This window comes from Macaca fascicularis, chromosome 9, assembly GCF_037993035.2.
Source record: "Macaca fascicularis isolate 582-1 chromosome 9, T2T-MFA8v1.1".
NCBI classification, from domain to species: domain Eukaryota; kingdom Metazoa; phylum Chordata; class Mammalia; order Primates; family Cercopithecidae; genus Macaca; species Macaca fascicularis.
In genome coordinates this window covers 76,492,061-76,515,760 of record NC_088383.1, presented here as the reverse complement: position 1 = coordinate 76,515,760, position 23,700 = coordinate 76,492,061, and the positions used below count along the sequence as shown (strand labels likewise).

Sequence of the window (23,700 nt, the reverse complement as noted above, 5' to 3'; positions counted from 1 at the left end):
CCAGAGAGCATGTTTCTTAAACCAATTGCAACAGACCAGACTCAGGCATCATGGCTTTCTCCAGCCCACATTTGCTGTCCACACCTACACCCAAGGCTGCGGTGGAGCCAGCCTTCCCTGGCCTCTCCCTCGACTCACACCACCTCACTGTGGCCAGCTGCCATGCCCACAGCACCCTGGGCAGAAGGAGACAGAGGGCTCCTCCGCCGGCAGGCAGGACCAAGGGCAAAACCAAGGCTCTGCTGGGCAAGGCCAGCTTTCTAGGGAGGGGTTCCAATTAGGAGGTGGGTGAATGAGGATCTGGACCAAACCACACTGTCAATGTAGCATGATGCCGCTGACCTACTTTCCATGGGCGAGCACAGCAGAGTTGCCCACGGCGCCCACATGGCTGCAAAGAGGGACATAAGCCTGTTATCCCCACGTGCCCTCAGCAGGTTTCAGAGCCCTTTCTGGGGTCCGCTACCGCTGTTGGCTAGCATGCCTATTCTCTTGCCATAGCTACTGGGGGCTACTCTGCCCCTAGGGTCCACTGTAAGTATGGCTATCCCCAACCATTTACCAGTGGAAACCAGCCCTACTCACCTTTTTTTTTTTTTTTTTTCTTTCACAGGGCTTACCTGGGCCTCCTGGACCAAAGGTGAGTGTCCTTCCGGGTGATGTGTTGAACAGGTGGGAGAATTCCCTGACTGAGGCAGGAGCAGAGAGGGATCTCAGCTGAGAGATGGATCAAGCTTGACCCACTTCCAAAACACCACCCTCCTCTTACGAACTAGTTTGATTCCAACAAGAATTTCACTTCTTGTGTGCCCAGGCCAATGAAGCAAGTGCTACGGGCCTGCATTGAAGGCACAGTCCACCATCTGAGGAGCATAGTGTCTAGCTGGAAACTCTAAGCTCATGCCCAGAACACCGTCACAATATCCAAATAAAATAGTGTTTTATAAGGAGTCAGAATGGAAAGAGACCTCTAGGGTCATCCAGTCTCCAGAGAACCCTCACCCAGAAGCCCACAATGTCAAACAGGCTCTCCCTTTGAAGCTGGGGGCCCTGGGGCTCTGGGGACAAGAAGATGCCAAGCACTAATTGTGCCCAACTATTTTATACATGCAGAAGCTGAGAGCCCTGGGGGAAAGTGGCTTGTCCATGTTCAGTGGAATCAGGTCTCCTGGGTCCCTACCCAAGTGACTCTTCCCACCATTCCTCAGCCTCTGCAAAGTGGAGCTGGTTCTCAAGAGTAGAACAATCTATGTTGGCCTCAGAGGAAGCTAAGAGCTGTTGCTCCTAGGAAACCTGGAGATGAGTGTTGAAGGGGCAGTGGGGCTTGGAGTCATTGAGAGGAAGAGAGATGGTATTGCGTGGGGAACGGCACAAGTCAAAGTTTGGCAGTGGGAAAACCTCTTTAATGGCCTTCTCTTTATTTCCCCAGGGAGACCCAGGGATCCAGGGCTACCACGGCCGGAAGGTAAGATGGAGGAGAAGGATCCAAGTGGGGCAGGACTTTGGACAAAGCAGTGGCCTACTGGACCTCAGACCCAAGAGGGTCTCTCCCTTCCAACCTAGATGGCTGTGCCTGTACAGAGGCAGGCCAGGTTCTCACTGGCCCCCCGAGGGCCTGATAAGTGGGAGCCAGATTACTGGGATCCAGCTAGGCAGAGTTCTTTCTGTGCTGAGCAAGGATGTAGGACATGAAGGGGTCCAGCTCTCACGGGCCAGAGAGTCAGAAGCACTCCTGCACAAATAACCCCAGTGAAGGCAGACTTTATTAAGTGCTACTGTCACAAGGCATGGCGTGATTAAAGGAGGTAAAGAGACAAATTTCAGATTGAGAGAAGTTTGGGAAATATTCTGGGAGAAGACAGCCTGAGAACTCAACCTTGATGAATGGGTGGATGTATCAGTTATCTATTGCCGCGTAACAAACCATTCCAAGTTTACTGACTCTCTGTCACAATTCTGTGGCTTGACAGTCTGGGAATTCTGCTATTCTCACCTGGGCTCACTCATGCAGTCACACCAAATGACAGATAGAAGGGTGGGAGGGGACGAGATGGCCCCATTCACATGTCTGGTGGTCAATGCTGGCTGTGGGCTGGGGGCCCCTGTTCTCCACATGGCCTCTTATCCTCCAGGAAGCTAGACAGACTTCCTTACAGCACAGCAGATCCAGGACAGCATTCAAAATGGGCAGGTCCCAGTGCAAAAAGACTTGTCACATATCTGCTTGTATCACATTTTCTAATGTCTTATTGGTGTGGGAAGAGTCTTAGGCTCTACTTCTTCATTGGAGGAGTAGAAAGCATTTGTGGCCTTGTTTTTTTGTTTTATGTTTTTTGTTTTTTGAGACAGAGTCTCACTCTGTCACCAGGTTGGAGTGCAGTGGCGCGATCTCAGCTCACTGCAAAACCTGCCTCCCAGGTTCAAGTGATTCTCCTGCCTCAGCCTCCTGAGTAGCTGGGACTACGGGTGCGTACCACCACGCCCAATTAAATTTTGTATTTTTGGTAGAGACGGGGTTTCACCATGTTGGCCAGGATGGTCTCAATCTCTTGACCTTGTGATCCGCCCACCTCGGCCTCCCAAAATGCTGGGATTACAGGCGTGAGCCAACACGCCCGGTTGTGGCCATTTTTAATCTACCACTTTGGCCTTCAACCAGAAAATATGAATGGAAACAATATTTTAGATAGGTAAACAATTTGAGCAAAGACCCAGAAGCAGTCATTACAACAACTATAATAGCAATAATAATTTTATGGTAGTCACTACTTACTGAACACATACTATGGTCCAGGCACTGTCTTTCAACACAAACTGCATTATTTTTAGCCCTAAAAGCACTCTGTGAGGCTGGTATGACTATTCTCCTATTTTAAAAATGAGAAAACTGTGTGTCTTGGTCCATTTAATGTTGCTATAACAGAACACCACAGACTGGGTAATTTATAAAGACAAGAAACTTATTTCTTACCATTGTGGAGGCTGGGAAGCCCACGGTCAAGGAGCCCATATCTGGTGAGGACCTTCTTGTTGTGTCATCCCGTGGTGGACAGTAGAAGGGCAGGAGAGGGCGAGAGAATACGAGCAAGAGAAGGCTGGGCTTGCTTTTACAACAAGCCCACTCTCGCAATCACATACCCACTCCCACAATAACTAACCCACTTCCAAGATAACTAACCCTCTCCCACAATAACTAACCCATGTCCATGATAACCAACCCACTCCCATAATAACTAACCCACTTCCACAATAACTAACCCACTTCCATGATAACTAACCCACTCCCACAATAACTAACCCACTTCCACGATAACTAACCCACTCCCACAATAACTAACCCACTTCCATGATAACTAACCCTCTCCCACAATAACTAACCCATTTCCATGATAACCAACCCACTCCCATAATAACTAACCCACTTCCACAATAACTAACCCACTCCCACAATAACTAACCCAATTCCGTGATAACCAACCCACTCCCACAATAACTAACCCAATTCCATGATAACCAACCCACTCCCACAATAACTAACCCACTTCCATGATAACCAACCCACTCCCACAATAACTAACCCACTCTCACAATAACTAAACCACTCCCATGATAACTAGCCCACTCCTGCAATGACAAACCCACTCCCACGATAACTAATCCACTCCCACAATAACCCACTCTTACAATAACTAATTCACTCCCACAATAACTAACCCGTGATAACTCCCACTCCCACGACAGCAACATTAATTTATTCACGAGGACAGAGCTGTCATAATCTAATCACCTCCTAAAGGTCCCACCTCTCAACACTGTTGCACTGGGGATTAAGTTTCCAACAGAAGAGTTATAGGGGACACATTCAAACTACAGCACTGGAGCTTGTCCAAAGTCTCCTGGCTCATAAGTGGCAGAGCAGGAGTTCAGTTCCAGGTCTGGGTCCTTCCCATGGTACCACCTGCTGTAAAGAGCACAACCCTGCCCTCCAGACCCTGGCTGGGAAGCTGCTAGAGCCTTCCAAGAGGAGAAAAGAGGCAGGAAGGAAAGGCAGCAGCAGGAGAGGGGCAGAAATGTTGGAAGGGGAAGAATCACTCCCTGCAAAGCACATTCCTCGCACGCTGCAGTCAGGAGGTTGCCATAACCACATGGCTTTATGGGTGCCTGGTGAATGAAATGGCAAGACCTGAGAGATCTTTAATTAGTTCTACATAAACTAAGACATTTGTATTGTATCAGGAAGTGGAAATCAGCCCCCGCAGTTGCCTCTATCCACTCACACAGACTCATAAAATTTACTGCCTCCTGGTGCAACGCGGGGTCGGTTTTTCATTAGCAGCCAGGCCAGCTCTTGCTTGAAAGAGTTGTGAAGGAGTTGCAGGGCAGCAGAGGGTCTCCAGGCATCACGGCGATGCCCTTGGCTGGCATTATACCATGACAGGTGTCTGCATTCTGCTGCAAACTGCAAGACTGATTCATCCAGAAAGGGGCATGGGGTCTGCTGTCCTGAGTACGGAGAATCCTCTGCTTGGGGTTAGGGTGTCCTGATGCTAGAGGGCCTGTCCCGGGAGAGTGGCGATCCTAGACTCAAATTGTAGGAAGAAACATTTAACCCAGGCTACATTGAATTTGCAGAGAAGACCAGCGTAGCCCTGCTGATGGGGGAGCACTTCCTGTCCCCAGGACGCGGGAGATTTGCTCAGAGCCTCCCTGCTCTAGTGCGGAAGAAGGATCATACTTCTTTTGCATGACTAGAAGTAGAGCAAGTGCCAATGAATAAACTCTACGAGAAGAGCAATTCCAGCTCCAGAAGAGGGAGCTTCCTAATCGCCAGATGCCTTGGGAAGGTGGGAGGGAGTTCTGGTCACCAGAGGTGTTCAGTTAGAGGCTAGATAATGACTGGTCCAGGATGTGTTTAGAGAAGTCTCTGCATCAGCTGGGAGACTGGATTAAAATCCCTTCCAGCTCAGGGAAGTCATAGCTTCATGGAGACAGAGTTGGCTCCATACCCTTAAGAGAGGAGCAGCTCTGAGCCTTGAGCCCTGACCTTGAGAGGAGGCTCTGTCTCCTTGAACCTTCGTCCACGCCTTTTCTCCGTCCACATCCAGGGCTTGTCAGAAGCATCCCCACTCCTAGGTCTCACGAGGCACTGAGGAGAAGACCCTTCCCCTTCGTGCTGGACTCTTGCCTCCCAACCCTTCTTTCTCTGCCAAACCACCCTCTCTGCTTTTCTCCAGTGGCCTCTTCTCATGGAATCTGGAGGGGCTGTGAGGCCATCATGCCCCATCACCACCTCTCTGGGTCAATGGAAGGTTCCCATTGCCTCCACCTCTCCCAGCCTATCACTGAGTCTTTTCAGTAGGTGCCACTGGAGCCACTAGCCTTGCAAAGCCAACAGCCCATGGCTGGTCTGGGCACCCTTTCCTCTGTGCTGGCCTTTATCTGCTGGGACTCTTATCTTGCCACCAACTCTCCACTGCCTCCAAGTCCACCAAAGGACAGAGGGCTGGCACTGGGAACTATGACCAGCAGCAGATGGCCCGTCACCAAGGACTTGAGGTCATTCCTTGGGAGGCTACAAGTGCCTCTCCCATTGCCCCAGCCTCACCGGGATGGCAAATGTCTTGACGCCAGTGATCACCATGGTCAGGCAGAAGTTTGTTCCCCTCTGAATCTTGAGATGAAGCGACTTTTCATCTTTGGGTGGTGCAGCAATATTTCACATCTCTACTTTAGAAAGTTCATTTTTTCAAACTTACTCAGTTCTTACCATGGCTCAGTGGTTACAGGATACAATCATTATCCTGATTGTATACATGAGAGAGGTTAATACTTTGCCCAAGGTTGCACAGCTGGTAAACAGCCATTCTGGAATTAGAAACCAGGCCTCATCAGTCCAAGCCTTGTGGCCAGTCTGTCTTTGCACCCTGGTGCAGAAGTTAAATGTCTGCTCAGGGGACTCACCCCAGGCTAAGCTAACTGCACAGACCAACCCTCCCAACCTCCGCCTACTAATGGTTTCTCTGGGATGTGGAGGACTGTTCCCCCACCTCCCTTCTTTTGCCCATCAGTCCTCACTTTAATTCTTTCCTCCATGCTGTGCTCTCTGCTTGGAGTAAGGCCCAGGGAGGAGGCACTAACATGAAGGGTGGCTTGGTCTCAGAGACTGGGAAGATGAGTTTGCCCTCCCCCACTACCCTGGGGAGGAACAGTGCCAGCAGCTGGGGATGCCAAGCTGAGACAGGGGGCATGTGACTGCCTCTTGAGGTCAGGATGTGAGCGGGACCTGTGGGGTAGCTGATGGGCCCCCAACATGAGCTTCCTTGCTTCACCCCAGAGATCTGACCCACTTGGAGGGACGGACACCTTTTCTGACACCATAGCCTCTCAGCCTATGAAGTTTGCTAATGTCCACCACCACCCCCAGCAGCTGGACTGGGCCTGGCATCCTCTCAAAGGCCAGCCAGACCCACAAGGCAGGCTTCTCCACCAGTTCCTTGAGATAAAAGCCCAGTGTGGTCAGTGGCCCCTGTGCTGCCCCCATGCCCCAGTCGGGGCCAGCCCTCCCGCCTAGACACTGTGAGTATTGTTGTGCACCCATGTGGTATCTATTTGATCCAAATTTATGACACTGATCTACTTTAAATACGTTGCAAGATGCAAAGCGTGTTTAAAACATTACAACCTTGGCTCTCTGTCAAGAGGATTGACGAGTATTGTCAGATTGTATGTGGATCACAAAACCTGGTGAGCGCTTATCTCTAAGTACATCAGAGCTGGTCTGTTTGTCTCACTTTGGGGGCGCGTTTGATGTCTGTGGTGGTCTGGATGTTAAGCCTCAGGGTTTGCATGAAGGACCATGGCTGAAACACACATTCCCCTCTTTCAGGCTGTGGGTTTCAGACCAGAGGAGGAACATGAGGGCTTCAAGCTAGAGCTGCTTGCAACTGCCGCTACCCCTCCTGGAGGCCAATGGGGCTCTCCAGAAACAGGGATGCCCTGGGGAGGAGATGGGATGGGCCCTCTGATGAGATGGCTAGAGGGCTGGGGAAGGGCACGGGGACAGAAGCCCATCCACCCGGCCATCTCAGCCTTCATTCTGTGGCCGTGCTGGCCCTTCTCCTTGCCCCTTCTCAATCCTTCAGCCAAAGGGCATGAGGATTCTGATCTGCCAGCCAGAGCAAGGGCCCGTGTGGTGGACACATTTCTGTAGAATGATAACTCGTGCAATTGTAACTACCTTACTGGCCTCTTCAACAAGCCAGGCTATGTACTAGGCACTTTGCATGCATGAACTTATTGAATCCTTGTAATGACCCTGTGAGGTAGGTTTCACTCAATTCCCAACTATGGACCAGCATACTGAGGTTCACAGAGACCATTTTCCCCAAGGTCCACAGCTAGGAAATAGAGAAGCCAGGTCTGTGTGATCCCAAAGCCTTGCTCTGAATGACTTTACTATCTGCCTCTTAGCAACCCTTAGGGACGCCATGGTGATTTCCAGTAGACCTTCCCCCAGACCCCTCCATGAATGGAAGGAAAGGATGTAGCAGTTGAGCTGTTTTCGTTCTTGTAAGAGAAGGCTGGATTCAGGTCTTTCTCTGAGCCTCCAGGCTCTCTGGGAGCAGTGTCTGCAGAGTCCGCGGCAGAGAACGGGGTGTACTTGGTGTGTTGCTCTTGCCAAAGAATTAAGGAAGTGGAGTGCTTTACCCATTGGCACTGACTCCACCCAAATGAGTCCCCCAGGGAGTTGGAATGGTTTCAGGACTCCAGTAAAGCCTGGAGGAGGCAGTTTGCCCCAACCTTCCACGACAGCTATTCCTGAAACCTTCCTGCACCCCTCCTGCTCTTGTAGGACCTGAGTAGCCCATGCCGTTCCCACTCCCACTGAGTGCTCCGTGCAGATGGAAGCCATAGATGCAGGAGCCTGCTAGTGCGGGGACAGCATTTTCTTTGAAAGCTATGAAATCCTAGTGGGGACATCCAGACTATTCGCATAAAAGATAAGAAAACTAAGATCTGGGCCTCTGATCCGAGACCTTGTGGAGACTAAAGCGACCCCAGCCCCCACCCTGAGCACTCTGGGCTCTGTTTTTCATGCACTCCAAAGTCCAAGATTAATTAGAGCTGACTTTTCTTTTTGGAACTAACTACAAAATCAACCGATCTCAAATTGAGATTACAAGCCAGCCGCCCTTCCAAAGCCCTGGCCTTCAATGGGGCACCCAACCCCGGTAATTCCCCGGATCACTTCCTGCCGGCCCTAATTACCAGAGGACCTGGAATTTCCGCAGTTCTGGTCCTCTCTGGTGTGGAAGCTGGCTGGAGCAGGGAAGCAGGAACTGAGCTGCCTTTTTCCCGGAAGGAAGACCTGGGAACTCTTTACAGGGAGAAAACCATTAGCCCTCCACACCTGGCTTTTCTGGCCTGGGGAAAAGACCCTGGTCCAGGCTTCAGGCTTGAGCCGTCCACCGACCACCATCCCTCCACCCCCTCCCTGCAAACTCCCCACACTCTCAGGCAGGCCTTCCTCCTCCGTTACAGAGAACAAAGAGCCTGTGCCACCAGATGCATTTGCTCAGGGCCTTCCAACCCAGACCTGGCTGCAGCAGAACCCAGGCCTAATCTTAGAGAACTTCGTTTACTTCCCCGTGCTTCCCTGGCCTGACTTTGGCTGGGAGCTGACCTTAAAGCCCCCTTCCTTCCTCTAGACTGTGCTTTCTTGCCAAGTCCCTGCCCAGCTTGTTCAACAAACAGTAAATCGCCAATTGAGAGGCTACTCCCACAGGAGCAGAGCACGGCTGGTTTATGCTCCAAGGAGCTCCCTTCCGTTCCATCATCCCTGTAAAGGACGCATCCTCCCACCTGGAATCTGGGACCAGAACAGAGGACCTATCAATGCTGTGTGGTGCTCAGGGGCAGGGCCCAGCTGGGGAGTCTGAGTGGCAGCCTCAAAATCAGGGATGGGACAGGCCTTCAAGGCCATTCAAAGCAAATGCCTCTCTACCCACTTGTGCTCCCCTAGAGCCTTCTCAGGCACAGTGACTACAATCTACCCCTTCCTGCATTGGTTCTTGGCACTGAGGTTAAAAAGCCAGCCTTGCAGTGGGGTGGCTGGATGTTGGCCCGGGAGTCACAGCTTCTGCCATCACACCATGCACATGGCTGAGACCTTTTGTAAGGCTCAGAGCACCCACTTCTCCAGCCCAAGTAAGGCGGCTGAGAGCCCCCAGAGGAACCTCTGAGTCCCTTCTGGGGAGACAAGAGGAGGCAGAGGTAGAGGAGGTGAATCGAGGCCTGTGGGCTTTGCTGGACTGAGTGAGCCAGGCCCTCCGAAAACCAAGACAGTGATGAGTAAGTGGATGGAAACTGAGCACAGTTACTAAGACACTTTTTAAACAGGAAAACCTAGGAGGGGAATTAGAAAAGAAGGAGCCCCTAGACAGGCTTGCACAAAGACATGCCCCAAGGAACAGCCCTCTGAACAGAGGTGAGCCACCATCCTCCTCGGGCAACAACCACCCCCACTTCCTCCCCCTGCCTCCTGCCTCCTGCACATGGGCCCCGGCCACAGCGATGCTGGAGTCCTTGATAATGACTCTCACCTCACCGTCTTCCAGGAACCAATGTTTTTGGCTTTAGGAGAAGCCCCGTTCCCCAGTTCAGAGGTCAGGCAGGGGCAGGTCCCTAGAGACAAGCCCTGGGGAGTGAGCCTAATGAGAGTGGAGTGAGCAGCAGAGCGAGGTCAGCTGGGGGAGGCCAGTGGGGGCGCCCCTGCTTCCTGCCAAGCAAGGGGGTGGGAGGGACGGAGGCCCTGCGATGGGGATCAAGGAAGCCTGGGTCATTTGCAGAATTAAGAGAATTGACCCAGAAAGGAGGGAAGGGGCGAAGGTCAGCCACCCTAACAAGGAGGGCTGCCTCCCGAGGAGGCTCCCGGGGCTCTGATTTCCCCGAGTGCCTGATTGTGTCTTTACACACTCACATCAACAGGGGCTGAGGACAACCCCAATTAGCCTGGAGACTCTCACGCTCCGGGGTTTTGCTCTGCACAGTTTCTTCTGGGACTGGAGACAGAAGCCCAGAGACAAGCTTGAAGCAGACGCCACCTCCTCCCGGCAGGAGCACCCCTGTGGGTAGGAGGAGGGGAGAGCAGAGACCCACTGAGACCGCTCCTAGAGCTGCATTTTTAACCAAAGCTAAGAGTCCCTTCCCACTCCACAGATCCTTTTTCTGGAGCTACCAACCAAGCCAAATGGCACCTCTCCAGCTTTGGCCTCTCTCCTTCCAAAGGGCGTGCAGGGGAGCAGAGACAGGGCTGGGGTGGGTGGGAAGAGACAGGAGCGCCAGTGGATAGGAGGTATCTGATCTAACCGCACTTTGCAACCAAGAACCCTGGACCAATGGGAGAAAGTGGCTTATCCGTGGTCACTTGCACTCCCAGCCCAGCTCCCCGAATTGGAGGTGGGAAGAAGAGGGCAGGGGCATTGGGGGGAAAGCAAGAGAAAAGATAGAGAAAGTGGAAGAGAGGGATGACGGGGGCCTCGGAATAGTCAAGGACTCCCAAGCTGACCTCCCACCTGCACCCACACCAGAGGACTGTGGAGGCCTCTGTACTGAGTCAAACTGGTTTAGTCATTCAGAATGTTAGCAGGGGGCCCTCCAAAGGAAAGAATGACAGGAGCCCTCAGCTGGTACTACTGAGAGGGCTTGGAGACCGCTGTGGCCTGAGTAGCCAGACTTCAGATGAGGTACTGTCGCGCCCTCTGCCGGCCGCAGAGCAGCTGTGCACACAGGCAGTGAGCTTTTCTGGGCATCCTGCGCTGAGCTGCCCCCACACACCGACCCCTGCACTCTGATGGGCCACAGACCTAAGGACCCCCCTTCCCCAAGCAAAGAGGGGCTCTGCTCTGCTTTAAGGCTGTTTGATGGAAGCAGACAGAACATCAGTCCATCTGATATTTGGGTTGGCCAAGAGAAGTGAGCACCTTGGCATACGGACAACAAACTATCCAAAGCCCTAGGCTGCACGACCTTGGCAATCTTACCTGGCCTCTGTGAGCCACGGTTAGCTTACCTGTGAAACGAGAATAACATCCACTCCCACACTGGAAGGGATTGTTGGAGGTGGAATAGAGGAAGGTTGTAAAGCTTTTCAGTCCAGGGCAGACACATGGCAGCTGCAGTAAGTGGCTGTGCCCTTCTCTCTCAGTCCCACAAGAAGGAAGTTAATGTCTAGGGCAGGCCTTGGGCTCTGGATTTTCAGCTGTGGTAACTTCCTGAGTTTAGCTCTGCCATCCCACCTGTGGTTCAGGGGTCACTGGTGGAGTCATGCTGAGAGAGGGCTCTGGCATTGGGAACTAAAGATTCTAGGCCTTTTGTAGAATTTAGAGACTTGGCCCAAAGAGGATAAAAGCAAAGCCATCTCAGGCAGACGTAAATTTGTGTGTGCAGATTACAAACGCTAAGTGGTCCCTGCCGCATTGAGGATGCAGCGCTGGGTAATAGGGGATAGCGAAAAGCTTCATAGAAGAGATAAAAGGGCCCCACTCCCATCAAACAGCCTCTTCAGGCTAAAAACAGGGCAGAGCCTCTCTCTACTCAGAGGCCCTCGGGTCTGTGGCCCCTAAGGGTGCAGGAGTCAGTGTGCGAGGGCAGCGCAGCCCAGGGTTCTCAAGCACTGGCTGCTCTGTCAACCAAGAATCCAAACGATGCAGGGGTTTTCAGTTGAAGAAATGGCAGAAAGACACAACTGTGGAAACAGGTGGTGTTTTCAGGGACACAGAAACTAGTTGATGCACCCCATGATATCAGGTGATGAGGCTAGGAAGGAAGCGGGGGTAAAAACGTCATGCTCAGGAACCTGGTCCTTTTCCTACTGTCAAGAGCAGGCCAGGGATGTTTTAAGGCAGGGATCTCGCTATCCAGCCTGTGTGTTAGGGAGCTTAACTGGACACTTGCATGGAAGACCCATCACCGAGGAAGAGGATGAAAGTGCTCTAGCCTTGGTAAGGAGAAGGAGGGACCAGGACCTCCTGTAAGATGGCAGGAAAGGGAGAGTGTGGACAGCTGAGAAGGAAGCCAGGGAACACCAGATCCCCTCTGCCTTTAAGCCTATGGGAACTGCAGCCTGGCCTGGCAGCCACAGCAGTCACACCCAATGGGGCAGCTGGGCCGGGAGCAGGATTGTCACACTCTGTGTTGCCCGTCCACAGTGCTGGCCTTCAGATGGAGGAAGTGGCAGCAGGCTGGCTGCAGTCACCTGTTGCTGGACACCATCCCGGGCCCCAGCTGGGGCTTCGTGCTCAGGCACTACATAGGATTCAACTGGAACCAGGCATTGCCCTCCCCCCATCCCCTGATGTAGCCAATGATAGTCCTGACTTACCTGCTCTTGGCCTCCCATTTGTCCCTGGCTGTCATCTCCAACTCCACCTCCTTGCGGTGTGTCGTTCATCCTGATCTCACCCTACTCTCACAGATTTGGCATTTTCCTGGGGAAGTAAAGATGTTGAACATAAAGGTAGGGCAGTGCCAAGATGGTAGAGCAGCCCTATGCTCTCCCAGAGAAGCAACAATGGACAGGTGACCCTACCTGTGCCTCCAGACGGGTAGGGTCAGAAATGGGTGCGGATAAATGGGCAGCGACACATGTCCTTGGGAAGAGTTAGACCCAGAGGACTTGGAAGGGAAAGGAACCCCAGATGAAAAGAGAAGAGAGCTCCTGTCTGGCTCAGCCAGAAGGTACCATCCTAGCAAAGCTGCTGGAGTGAAAACGAGGCAAGAAGTCCCAGGCAGGGACCGGAGGGAAGGTGTGCAGTAGGTAAGCGGCCAATGGGTGGCTCCTGCCCCTGCTCCCGTCCCACAGCCCAAGTTCCAGGTACAGCTCAACCACGGAGTGGTAGGTAGATCTTGGGCCAGTCGCTTCCCTTGCTGAACTTGCATTCCACTAAGTGAGCCTCTCTCTCTGGGGGCCTTTCCTGCTCTGTGACCTGTAACTTGGGCCCTCCTGCAAGTTCACATAGCTGAGGGCAGGGGCCCACACAGCTGCCACCAGCAGGGTCCTCAGAGCTCAACATGAGCGGGACAGCCATCCCAGCCTCCAGACAAGCCATTCTCACCAATGTCTTTGCAGGCTGACAGGCCCCGAGTCTGGTCCTCTCCTCATGCTTTCTCATTTCTTCCTCCAGGGAGAACGGGGCATGCCAGGGATGCCCGGCAAGCATGGAGCCAAGGTACCTCCCCCTTCCCCGCATCCCAAGCAGCCCCAAGGCCCCTCCCCCAGCGCCCATCCCTCTCTCCCCAGCTCCAGGGACACTCTGGAGTCCCAGTTCTTTGGGCCTCCTTCTGCCTGCCCTGGCTCTCCCAGCTGCAGCACTGTGGTCTCTCATCAGTGCGCCCTGATGTGGGCGGCCTCCTCCTGGGTATCTCTGGGTCATAAAAAGCCATTTCAGGTACCCCTAGCTCCACTGCAGTCCTAAGACCCAAGTGGAGAGTAGGGACCCCCAAAAATCACCTCCACTTGAGATTTACTAAGGGGCACTTTGGGCATCATATATCTCTCCAAGTAGGTGGCCTTGGGCTGATACGAAAACAGGGTTCACTCCAGCCACTCCCCAGTCTGTGAGGGCAGAGATGCGCAGAGCTGACTGTGAGGGTCATGTCAATCAGACACTGGGGACGACTGTCCTGGTGAAATCAGCCCCTTTACTTTGTCATCTACTCTGCCCCCCTCTCCCGTGGCTTTCCATCCTCCTGCCCTCTCCCCTCCCATCTCCTCCTCCTTTCATATTCCAATGAAGCTCCCCCTTCCACCCCAGGGACCCCCTCCCAGCCCCATCTGGTGCCCCACAGTCCCCACTGTGCCTCCTAGGAGAGGCCAGGAGCCACGCAGGTGGTTGAGAAGCCCAGGGAGCCCTGCAGACTAAGCGGCACAAAGCCCCTTCCTCAGGGTCCATTCTCATGGCATCAGCTCAGCACCCCCACCTCCCAGCGGGGGTTGGTGGTTGCGGGGTTGGGAGGAATGAGCGGTCCTCCTTCCCATCGCACCATGGGGAGGCTGTCCACTGCACCGCCCCCCCCCCACCCTCCGCCGCTGCCCCCTCGCTGCAGAATGTCTTTGGACCTTTTTTTGTCTCTCTCTGCCAGGGCACTCCTGGAATTGCCGTGGCTGGGATGAAGGTCAGTGGACTTTTGCAACCAACACATCAGGGACAGGGTGGGAGAGATGTGAGCGGGCAGAGCTGGGTATCTTAGGCTCAGTGGGGTGGCTGGCAGACCAATGAGGGGGCATACAGGATTTGGAAACATTTTTCTCAAAGTAACATTTGTGCCAGGTGCATAACCTTGAGCCACAGATGTGTAACTAAGCCTTGCAAGTAAATAGCGAAGGTTTCCTGCCTCAACTCACTAGCCTGCCAAGGCACCAAGGCAGCAGGAAGGCAGCCCAGATCTTTCCTTTATGCTCTGTAATTCAGTAGCTATATGCTTCCAAAGCTTCAGAGAGAGCAGGAGTTCATCTCCAGAACCCCCACCCTGACTGCCCATTTGGTTGGCAGGCAGATGCGAGGATAGCCTGGAAAAACAAGTGCTCAAATTCAATCTTCACAGCAGGTGCACTTCCAGGGGGCACCATGTCCAAACCAAATGCCCATTCCTTCCTCTCCTTCCTCCTGGGCTGCCTCACTTATGCTCCCACCTGCCACGCCCCTCACCTGGGGAAGAACAGAACCTTCTAAGGGTCAGTAGCCTGATAGGCCTCCTTTGGCCTGGGACCTGATGCCTGAACAGAGAAGAGCCGGGGCTGGCCAGATGTTTCACTAATCCCACCCCGACTGCCCCCCACCCCACCTCCACCAACAGGTGCCTTGCTCATTTGTTTCTGCTTTTTCTGTGTCTTACATTTGTTTCTCTTTTTCCACACAGGGCGAGCCAGGGATCCCAGGAACCAAGGTACTGATACAGAGAGAATGTTCTGGGCTGCACAGAGCATTGGTCATGGGCAGAGGTGGGAGGGGCTGCTGCTGTTTTGCTCTTGGTCCCCCTGAGGCTGGCCTGGGGCTGGGGACCTGGCTGAGCAGAGAAGGGCCCACTGGTCAGGAGCACACTGCAAATGCCTCCCCCTCCCTGGGTCCTGGCCTGCAGGCATGCCAGCGGCAGCAGGCAGTGACTATTGTCCCCTGCACCTACAGGGTTCTCTTTCCCTCTTGTATGACAATAAGAGATGTGACAAGAAAAAAAGTTGAGAAATACTAGGTTAGAAATATTACACAGGTTTCTTTGCTGCAGACCTTCTCAGAACCTTTAATTTGCTAAATGTGCATTGAGGAGCTCTCAAAAGGAAATATCTTATGTGGCATTTTCAAAACTTTTTTGACCAGAACACCCTTTTTTAAAGAGGAAGAGCTTAAGGGACAAGTATTCTGGAAATGCTGGTCAATGATCACTGCCCATCCTACCCCTCACTCCCTGCCCCATCTTCTTATCAGTGACTTTCTCTTCTTACCCCAAAGGGAGATCCAGGAGCAGAAGGGAAGCCGGGGCCCCCAGGTTTGCTGGGAAAGAGGGGGCAGAGGGTAGGATATCGTGTATTTGAGCGTGTGCCCCCTCGTCCTGGCCTCACCAGTCCCCTGCTCCCTGGCCTTCCTCCGTGGCTGGTGTGTCGCCTGCAGCGTGCTGTTGGTGCATGTGTCCCAAGATGAGGGGAGTGGCAGGATGGCCTGGCCAAGCTTCAGAAACCCACCTAAAGAGCACACCCACTCTCCTGGGCAGCCTTGATTACCCAACAGAAAGCCCAGCAGAAGGAGGAACCTGCCTCCCTCCACCTCTGCTCCCCGAGGATCTCCATAGGTCAGGACCCACATCCTTTCCTTTTCCACCTGGCCTGCTTCTGAAGGATGCCCAGACTAAGCACATCTGCAGGAGCAGCCCAGGCAAGACAGGGCAGCGGGGACTCCCTCCCACTGCCAGGGCCTCTGCCTGGCCCTCCACAACCCCTCTTGGCCAGCCTCAGGCCACTTTACCATTCAGTTGCTACCCTGGGGCAGGTGCCAAGGAGAAGACACCCAAAGACTTGGTGTGGTACCTTTTGTGGCTCCAGCTGGAATGAATGTTCATTGAGACATCTGACCAAATTATAAGCCCAGAGCCCTGAGCTCACATTATTACACATGAGAACTGCCTCTCCCCTGGGCCTTGGGTAGCAAAGCTTCTTGTGCTGACCTGATACCCCAGCCCTGCTGGTGGGGTGCTCTTGGAAGCTCACCTGATATTGGACACTGCTATGCACTGAATATGTCCCTCCCAGACTCATATGTTGAAGCCTCCAGTGTGGCTGTATTTTGACAGGGCCTTGGCCTTGGGGAGGTCAGTAAGGTTAAATAAGACCATAAGGTTGAGGCCCTAATCCAATAGGATTGGTGACCCTAGAAGAAAGGGAAGAGAGAGAGAGAGCTTTGAGAGACCTTTCTCCCTCTCTGCCTTGTGAGAACACAGCAAGAAGGCCATCATCTTCAAGGCAGGAAGAGGGCTCTCACCAGAACCTGGCCATACTGGCACCCTGATCTCAGACTTCCAGCTTCCAGAACTGTAAGAAAATACATTTCTGCTGTCAAAGCCACCCAGACTTTGTTATAGCCGCCTGAGCTGACCAAGACAGCTGCTCTGTGAAGCCTTTGTGTCCCAAAAGGCAGAGCAACTGGGAGACAGGGGCTCAAGCCGCCTCTGCCACTGACTTAGTAAGGGGTTGGCCACCAGTCACGTAACCTCCTGGGGCTTCCCCCGCCAAATCTGTGAAATGACAATGGGGTTCAGTATCTCTAAGGGGCTCTATGATTCATGTCATGGGGGAGAAAGGAGTTCTTCTGTACTGGAAGAAGCTGAGTAGGTAAGTGTATTATTTTGCTAGGGCTGTGGTAACAAAGTACTACAGGCTGGGTGGCTTGAGCAGAAGAAATTCATTGTCCCACAGTTCTGGAAGCTGGAAGTCCAAAAGCAAGGTGTTAGCAGGGTGGGTTCCATCTGAGGGCCAAGGGGGTGAATCTGCTCCAGGCCTCTCTCCCGGCTTCTGGAGCTTGCTGGCAATCTTTGGCATTCCTTGGCTTATAGACGCATCACCCCAATCTCTGCCTCCATCTCCACATGGCATTTCCCTATGTGCATGTCTGTGCCCAAATTTCTCCCTTTTATAAGGACATCAGCACATTGGATAGGGGCTCACCCTACTCCAGTGGGACCTCATCCTAACTCATTACATTTGCGATGACCCTATGTCCAAATAAGATGAGCTGGTTATAGCTAGAGGCAGAGAGGGGGTGTTAGAAAAGACGCGGGGGCCTTAGTTGCTAAGCATTAAGAATCTGAAGAAGAGCAGAGTGGTGAAAAGGAATTGCTTGCCCAACCACTGGTGTTCTGAACTGCTCACCTCTCCCAGGAGATCCCCAGGATAGACTAGATGCTTCTGACCTTTGTTATGATCTGTGGCCCGTGTGACTTCTCCCCAGCATGAATGACAAGGGCCCGGGTCACATGGGAATAAGGAAAGCAGTCATGCAGATGTCACCAATGCGAAGTAGCCCATGGAAGTAGCCAGCCTGGATGGGGGCCAGGAGGAAGTGGAGCCCTTCGGAAAGCCAGCCGGGGGCAGAAGCAGGGAGGCAGGAGCAAGGGAAGGCAAGGCCCTAAGCTGTGGGGCTGGTGGCTTCCCAAACCTGCTGCAGAGACAGTTCCTAACCCCCCCACTGTCTGCATCTCCCTGCAGGGTGAGAAGGGGGCTGAAGGCTCCCCTGGGCTTCCTGGCCTCCTGGGGCAGAAGGTAGGTGTTACTCTGAATGAGGGTTCAGGTCCTTTGTCACCCACATCCCATACCCAGCCCTGCACATCCACACGGGCCCCAGCATTGGATGTGTCTGTCTCCCAGACTGCAGGAAAGGCAGCTGGAACACAGACAGATTCTGTTTGTTGGGGGAGAGGGGCCATAGGCAGGCCCTGATTGGCAAAAATAAAATGTCTAAATGTAAAGAATTCGGTAGCGATGACCCGGTCAGATTTCTTTGTACCAGCTCTGCAAATGCATCCCACAGTTCATGAGCTCTGTAAGATATTTAATTTAAAAATTTAAAAAAAAAAAAAAAAAGATGAGGCCAAAATAAGTTAGGGGAGGTGTGCATAATCAGATGGGCTCCTGGAGAGTCGCAGTGCTCCTCAGCCTGTTAGAGGCTGGAGCACCCTGCAGTGGCGGGGTCTGCAAAGCCTTATTTAATGCTGCATTGCTTAACATAGTTTGGCCACCAATAACAATGTTATTCCCCATTTTGAATATTCTCAACCCACTGAGCAGTGTTCCATGGAATACGCTTTGAGAAACACTGCTCCAGACCCAGTTTCGAAGGGTCCCTTGTGTCAGCTCTAAACCTGTTGCCCTTCAGTACACACTTCCAATCTCTCTTCAAATCCCACGGCTGGATCAGACCAGTCTGGGGTTCTGAAGGCCCCTGGTCGGTCCCCAGACATCCTGGGGCCCACACTCCATAGTGTCCCTCCAGTGCTCAGCCTAGACCTTCCTCCACACCAGGGACGCTAACTCCACCTTCCACCCTCAGGGAGAGAAAGGCGATGCTGGCAACTCCATTGGAGGAGGCAGAGGGGAACCTGGCCCTCCAGGGCTCCCTGGACCCCCAGGGCCAAAGGTGAGTGTTCCCTGGAATCAGTGTCGGGGAGGCATTTACCTGGGGACTTTGTCTTCAGCCCGTTCTCGGGGACTCTACATCCCGGACATCCCGCCTTCTCTAGCCTTCCCCTGCTCCAGATGTGTGGTTTTCCCCATGGATTCCAAAAAGGTCATTTGGACCCAGCTCCTGCTTCCAAGCAGATAACAGTTGGACCTTTCAGAGGAGAGGTCTTCCCTGGGGCAGATGGATAGTCCCAGTGACTCAGATGACTCTGATGTAACTGAGTCAGGGCGCAATGGCTGCATGACCTCAATGGCTATGCTGTAACTGAGCGAGGGACCGATGGCTTCAGGGCCTCAGGACAGCCAAGAGGCCCCCCACCTTGGCTCTGAGTAGGTTGCAGGTCAACTATCAGCTGGGCCCCACCTGGTACCAGCACATCTGGTAGGTGGCAGCAGTGGAGGCAGCTGCAAATGGAAACTGCCCTCACTTTCCTTTTGCTGCTTGAAAAGTGCAATGGTAAGATTTGGGTTTCCCAAAGCAGATGCCTCCTGTGTTGCTTGGTTTACTTTAGCAGCCCTGAGAAATGAAGGGGGTCTCTTTCTTAGCTCAGAAGGAAAGCGTGAATTACTCTACATGACCTGGGGCAATACACTCATTCATTCCGCCCGCATCCACCTGCCACGGGCTGGGCTCTGCGTGGGCCTAGGAGGGCCTGGCAGGGCAGAGTGGACACCAGTAAAGGGTACAGAATGCAGGGGAGGAAAGCAGGGATGGGCTTCCAGAGGAAGCAAGACCTGGGCTGGGCCCAAGGGTGGGTAGGAGTCAGGGAGGTGGAACAGTGGGAGGTGCTGAAGCCATCGGGGAAAGAGAGGCCCAAAGGCAACACCCAGGGCATGAGCGGCAAGACCATCTTTTCCCCCAGAAGCAGCTGTCCAGGTGCCCAGCATGCCCTCATCCCAACTCTCTCCTCTTCCCCAGGGAGAAGCGGGTGTCGATGGCCAGGTCGGCCCCCCAGGGCGGCAAGGAGACAAGGTACAGAGACCCTCACATCCCAGAGCTGCAAGATGAGGGTCAGCTTGGGAGGTCAAGAATCGTCCCAGCCAGCCCTCAGGGTATCCCTCAGGGCCCATGGCTGACTGGCCATGACCCCTGGCTTCCCTATTTCCTGGTTGGCTTGGGCTTTAGAGAGTCATCCACTGAGACAGCAGTCATGCAAAAGCCAGTCTAGGGATGGGACGCTTGACCAGGGAGTGACACAGAGCTTCCCAAGCCACTGGTAAATGAGGGGCTCTTGCTTCTCTCCAGCTACTCCCTATGAAAGGCTGCTGCGTCCCTCATGAGTTCACAGTGGCTAAAGTGCTGTGGCAGTGGAGGAGAAAGACAGCGGGTTACCCAGAGGCAGCAGTGGCTCCACGTCCCATGAGCAGGGTCATCAGGAGTCACACCAAAGGGTTCTTGTTTCCTTTATTTTTACTTTCTATCTATCTTGGTTTTTTCAATTGTCTTTCATTATCCCAGAAAAATTGAAACTGCGCTTGGTTTTTCACAAGTTACACCGCTTTTTCATCTATTCCCCATGGCTCTGTCCTGTTTGCAACAGGAACAAATCCTTCTACCTGCCCACTCTGGGAGGTGGGTGCTCATACACCCATGTCCTCCTGAGACCCTCCTGGCCCTCCACGTTTCACTCGGCATTCTGGGTCTTTCACGAGTAGAGTGGGCAGCAAAAGAACCGTTTGGGCTCTCGATGGCAACTGACACCCAGATAATTGGCAAAAAGTTGCTGAGCCCTGGATACCTGAGCAGAATAGAATTAAAGAGAAGCAAATGTCCCTGTTCCCATGGAGGCAACTGACTCAGGGGACTGGGGAAAAGGTGCGAGAGAGACAAAGGGGAGTCACTAACAATGAACAGACTCAGTGGCAGAAAGAATGCCACTGAGTCTGAAGTGGGAGGAACTCAGACCCAGAACTCAGAACCGAGTCCCAGAGGGACTCAGAGGGACAGAGGAGTGTGGGTGGGTGCTCCCTGGATGTTTCCTGAAAGGGCGGAACCTGCACTTCTATGAACTAAGAACTAAGAGGAGCCTCCTGGCCCTTATTACATGGCCCATCTAGGGACATCAGGCTCTCTGTACCAACTTCATCCCCACTTCGCTCCAATTTTGTCATGCAACAGGGGGAGCCTGGAGCAGCTGGAGAACAGGGACCAGCTGGCCCCAAGGTACGTGCCTCTCTCGCCTGGAGTCACAGTGTGAAGCAGCTGGTAAATCAAAAAGCATCTGAGACAGGTCTCAATTAATATTTAGAAGTTTATTTTGCCAAGGTTAAGGGCACATGCCCAAGAGACATGTCTGTGCCTTTTGCCAAAGATGATTTTGAGGGCTTCGATATTTAAAGGGGAAAAGCAGGCTGGAGGGGAAAGAGGAAGGGTATGGTAATTCGCACATTGCAAGGAAAAAGGAGCAAGTAGCAGAATAGTTGATTATGTATTAGTCTCACGCTCAGTAAATCGGCACTTTACGTAAGCTAAGGTGAACGTGGAGCAGCTACCTGTGGGGATATTGAACCTTTTATCTGTAGCTCTCTGCTTCGGAACAAAAGGAAAGGCAGCTTCTTGCATGACTCAGCTTTCAGCTTAACTTTTTTTTTCTTTTGGCCGAGTGAACTGGGGTCCCAAGTTTTTATCTTCCTTTCACAGGCTTGACCTTGGGGTCTTGACAGGGAAGGAGGGGAAGAGCATTCTGGCCCTCAGGTGGGAGGTCTGACTGGCAGGACAGGTGGACCCAACCTTCCCAGTTCGGCCTAGCCCAGACTTCTCACATGGAGTCCTCCATTTGTTCTGCAATCCCCGAGCATCCTCTGAGAGTGTTCGGAATCCCCAGGGCCCCGCTGGCTGTTCTGGGTCCACGTGTGTGCAGCCAGGTGCAGCCAGTGTGGGCGGATAGAGAGCAGGCCACAGTCGCTCTCCAGGCCCTCCTCGTCCAGGCCCTCCTGGTCCAGGCCCTGGGTTGAGATCTCATTTGCCTTCTAGGGCTCCAAGGGAGAACCAGGGAAAGGAGAGATGGTGGATTACAATGGAAACATCAATGAGGCTCTCCAGGTGAGCAGGGTCCAGCCCAGAGGCCAGGATCCTCATGGACCTCAGGGCTCTGCACCATGCCCTGATCAGGGGGCCCTTCCACACAGCTGAGTAGGAGCCCTGCCCTCAGGCCCTCAGGCAGCGCTTCCAGGAGAGCTGCTTCCTCACTTTCTCTCCTTCGACCTCCCGCTGTGTAGCCTCCTGGCAAATGGCCCCATTACTGGCATCCAGGTGGCCGGGTTGTCTGTCTGGGCCCAGCTGGCCAGTTATCCTGCCTCTGGGCCCCTGAGTGCCACAGTGGAATTATCCTGGCACCCCACAAGGTATGGCCCATCCAGGGTACTGGGGCCCCATTTCTTTAACGTATGCATAACCCCCTTTCACACAGCAGAAAATCTTCCTGGAACGCATCTCCTTTCATGTCAGTTTAATCCTGTTTCCAGTTCATGAGCTCCCGCTCCCCACCCTTTAAAGCAGGGTTTCTCGGCCTTGGTACTGTTGACATTTGGGGCTGGAGAATCTTTGTGGTGGGGGGAGAGGCGGTCCTGTGTGTTGTAGGATGTGCAGCAGCGTCCCCAGTCTCTACCTGCTAGATGCCAGTAGCACCCCAGCCTCAGCTGTGATAACCAAACTATGTCTCCAGACATGACCAATTATCCCTTGGGGGAAGAAATTGCCCCTGCTTAAGAATCACTTCTTCAAAGGAGTCTGTGTCCATGTGTGACTCCATTTACAAGGTGTAAAATCCTCTTTTAAAGCCAAAAGTCATCTCTCTGATCTGTTTTTTGAGTGGTTCCATATTTTGCTATCCTGTGCCTATTTAAAGGGAGGTGCGTGGCAACTTGGAAATCTGGGTCCTGGGAGAAGAGGAAAGAACACAGGAGGGTCCTCAGATGGTGACTAGAAAGAATAAGAGGTGGTGCTTCCTTCCCTTTCAGTAAAGTGAAGTAGAGGTTGCAGTCCATTCAGGGTGTGCCTGAGTCCATTGTAGGACAACCTTAGAGTATAATCATGCTTAGGAGATGCTGCATATTCTCTGTCCAGTGATTACAAACCTCATCGAGAGGTGGGGGTGGGGGTGGTGTGAGTCTGGGGACCATGGAGCCCACCTGCGAGGGTCCCCCTCCACCCATGCTCCTTTGAGGGGCCCAGATCCCCTGTTTCCATGACTGTGCAGTGAGAACCTTCCAGTTGGCTCTTGGTTTGCTCTTCAACTGATTGCCTGGTGTTGGTTTTTTAGGAGATCCGGACACTGGCCTTGATGGTAAGTCTTGCTCCTCCTGGCTTTCCTTGGGCACTGGGCTGGGGGCTGGGGACGGCAGCCTGGAAGCAAGGACTTGATTTCTCCCCTCCAGAAAGAAGGCCCTGGGCTGCAGATTAGGGTTGACCCAACAGGGCTGGGGCAGACAATGATCTGAGCTGGAGGTGATGGGTCAGGACTGATAGGTGGGCCTCGAGAGTTGCCCATGCCCTGGGTCATGGCTGTCCTCCATGTAGAGGCTCTTCACCAATACAGCTGTGCTCTCTGGTGACAATACAAATGCTGGATTCTATTTACAGCTATGTCAAGGAAATAGCAGTACTGAGGAGGATGTTTCTAATGTTTCTCTTTTTTCCCAACTTTTAGCTAATTAAATCCATTACCCTGAAAAACTAGTAGCAACCTCCCACATATCCCCCTTTCCTAGAAATCAGTTTCATTATCTGCACTTGGAAAACCAGGGAATTTCAAGCCTGGGTTTTGTACAGGTGCCTACTGGTGACAGGCTGTTGGTAAATATTTGTAGTTAAAATGACTACCACCAAGTTTAACTTCTAAGGTAGAGGACAGGAGGAGAAATCATGTGGTTCTCTGACTACTGAAATTTCAATTCACCTAATATTTTTTCATGGCTATGAGCCACAGAACACACTTAGGGATGGCACAAACTCAAAATCAAACACCACTTCTGTG

The 23,700-nt window shown here is 52.9% G+C and overlaps 1 protein-coding gene across 13 annotated transcripts in view; it reads left to right on the top strand.

The window, feature by feature from the left end:
* Positions 1–23,700, top strand: part of LOC102139841 (collagen alpha-1(XIII) chain) — a 92,299-nt gene that overhangs the window by 36,578 nt on the left and 32,021 nt on the right. For all 13 annotated transcript variants that reach the window (XM_074001922.1, XM_074001921.1, XM_045361091.3 and 10 more), the window contains 11 exons: positions 614–640; positions 1,430–1,465; positions 13,185–13,229; positions 14,143–14,175; positions 14,920–14,946; positions 17,753–17,806; positions 18,594–18,680; positions 19,644–19,697; positions 20,844–20,888; positions 21,699–21,767; positions 22,987–23,010. In XM_074001922.1, coding sequence (XP_073858023.1) covers positions 614–640; positions 1,430–1,465; positions 13,185–13,229; positions 14,143–14,175; positions 14,920–14,946; positions 17,753–17,806; positions 18,594–18,680; positions 19,644–19,697; positions 20,844–20,888; positions 21,699–21,767; positions 22,987–23,010 — 501 coding nt within the window. The remainder of the gene's footprint in view (positions 1–613; positions 641–1,429; positions 1,466–13,184; positions 13,230–14,142; positions 14,176–14,919; positions 14,947–17,752; positions 17,807–18,593; positions 18,681–19,643; positions 19,698–20,843; positions 20,889–21,698; positions 21,768–22,986; positions 23,011–23,700) is intronic.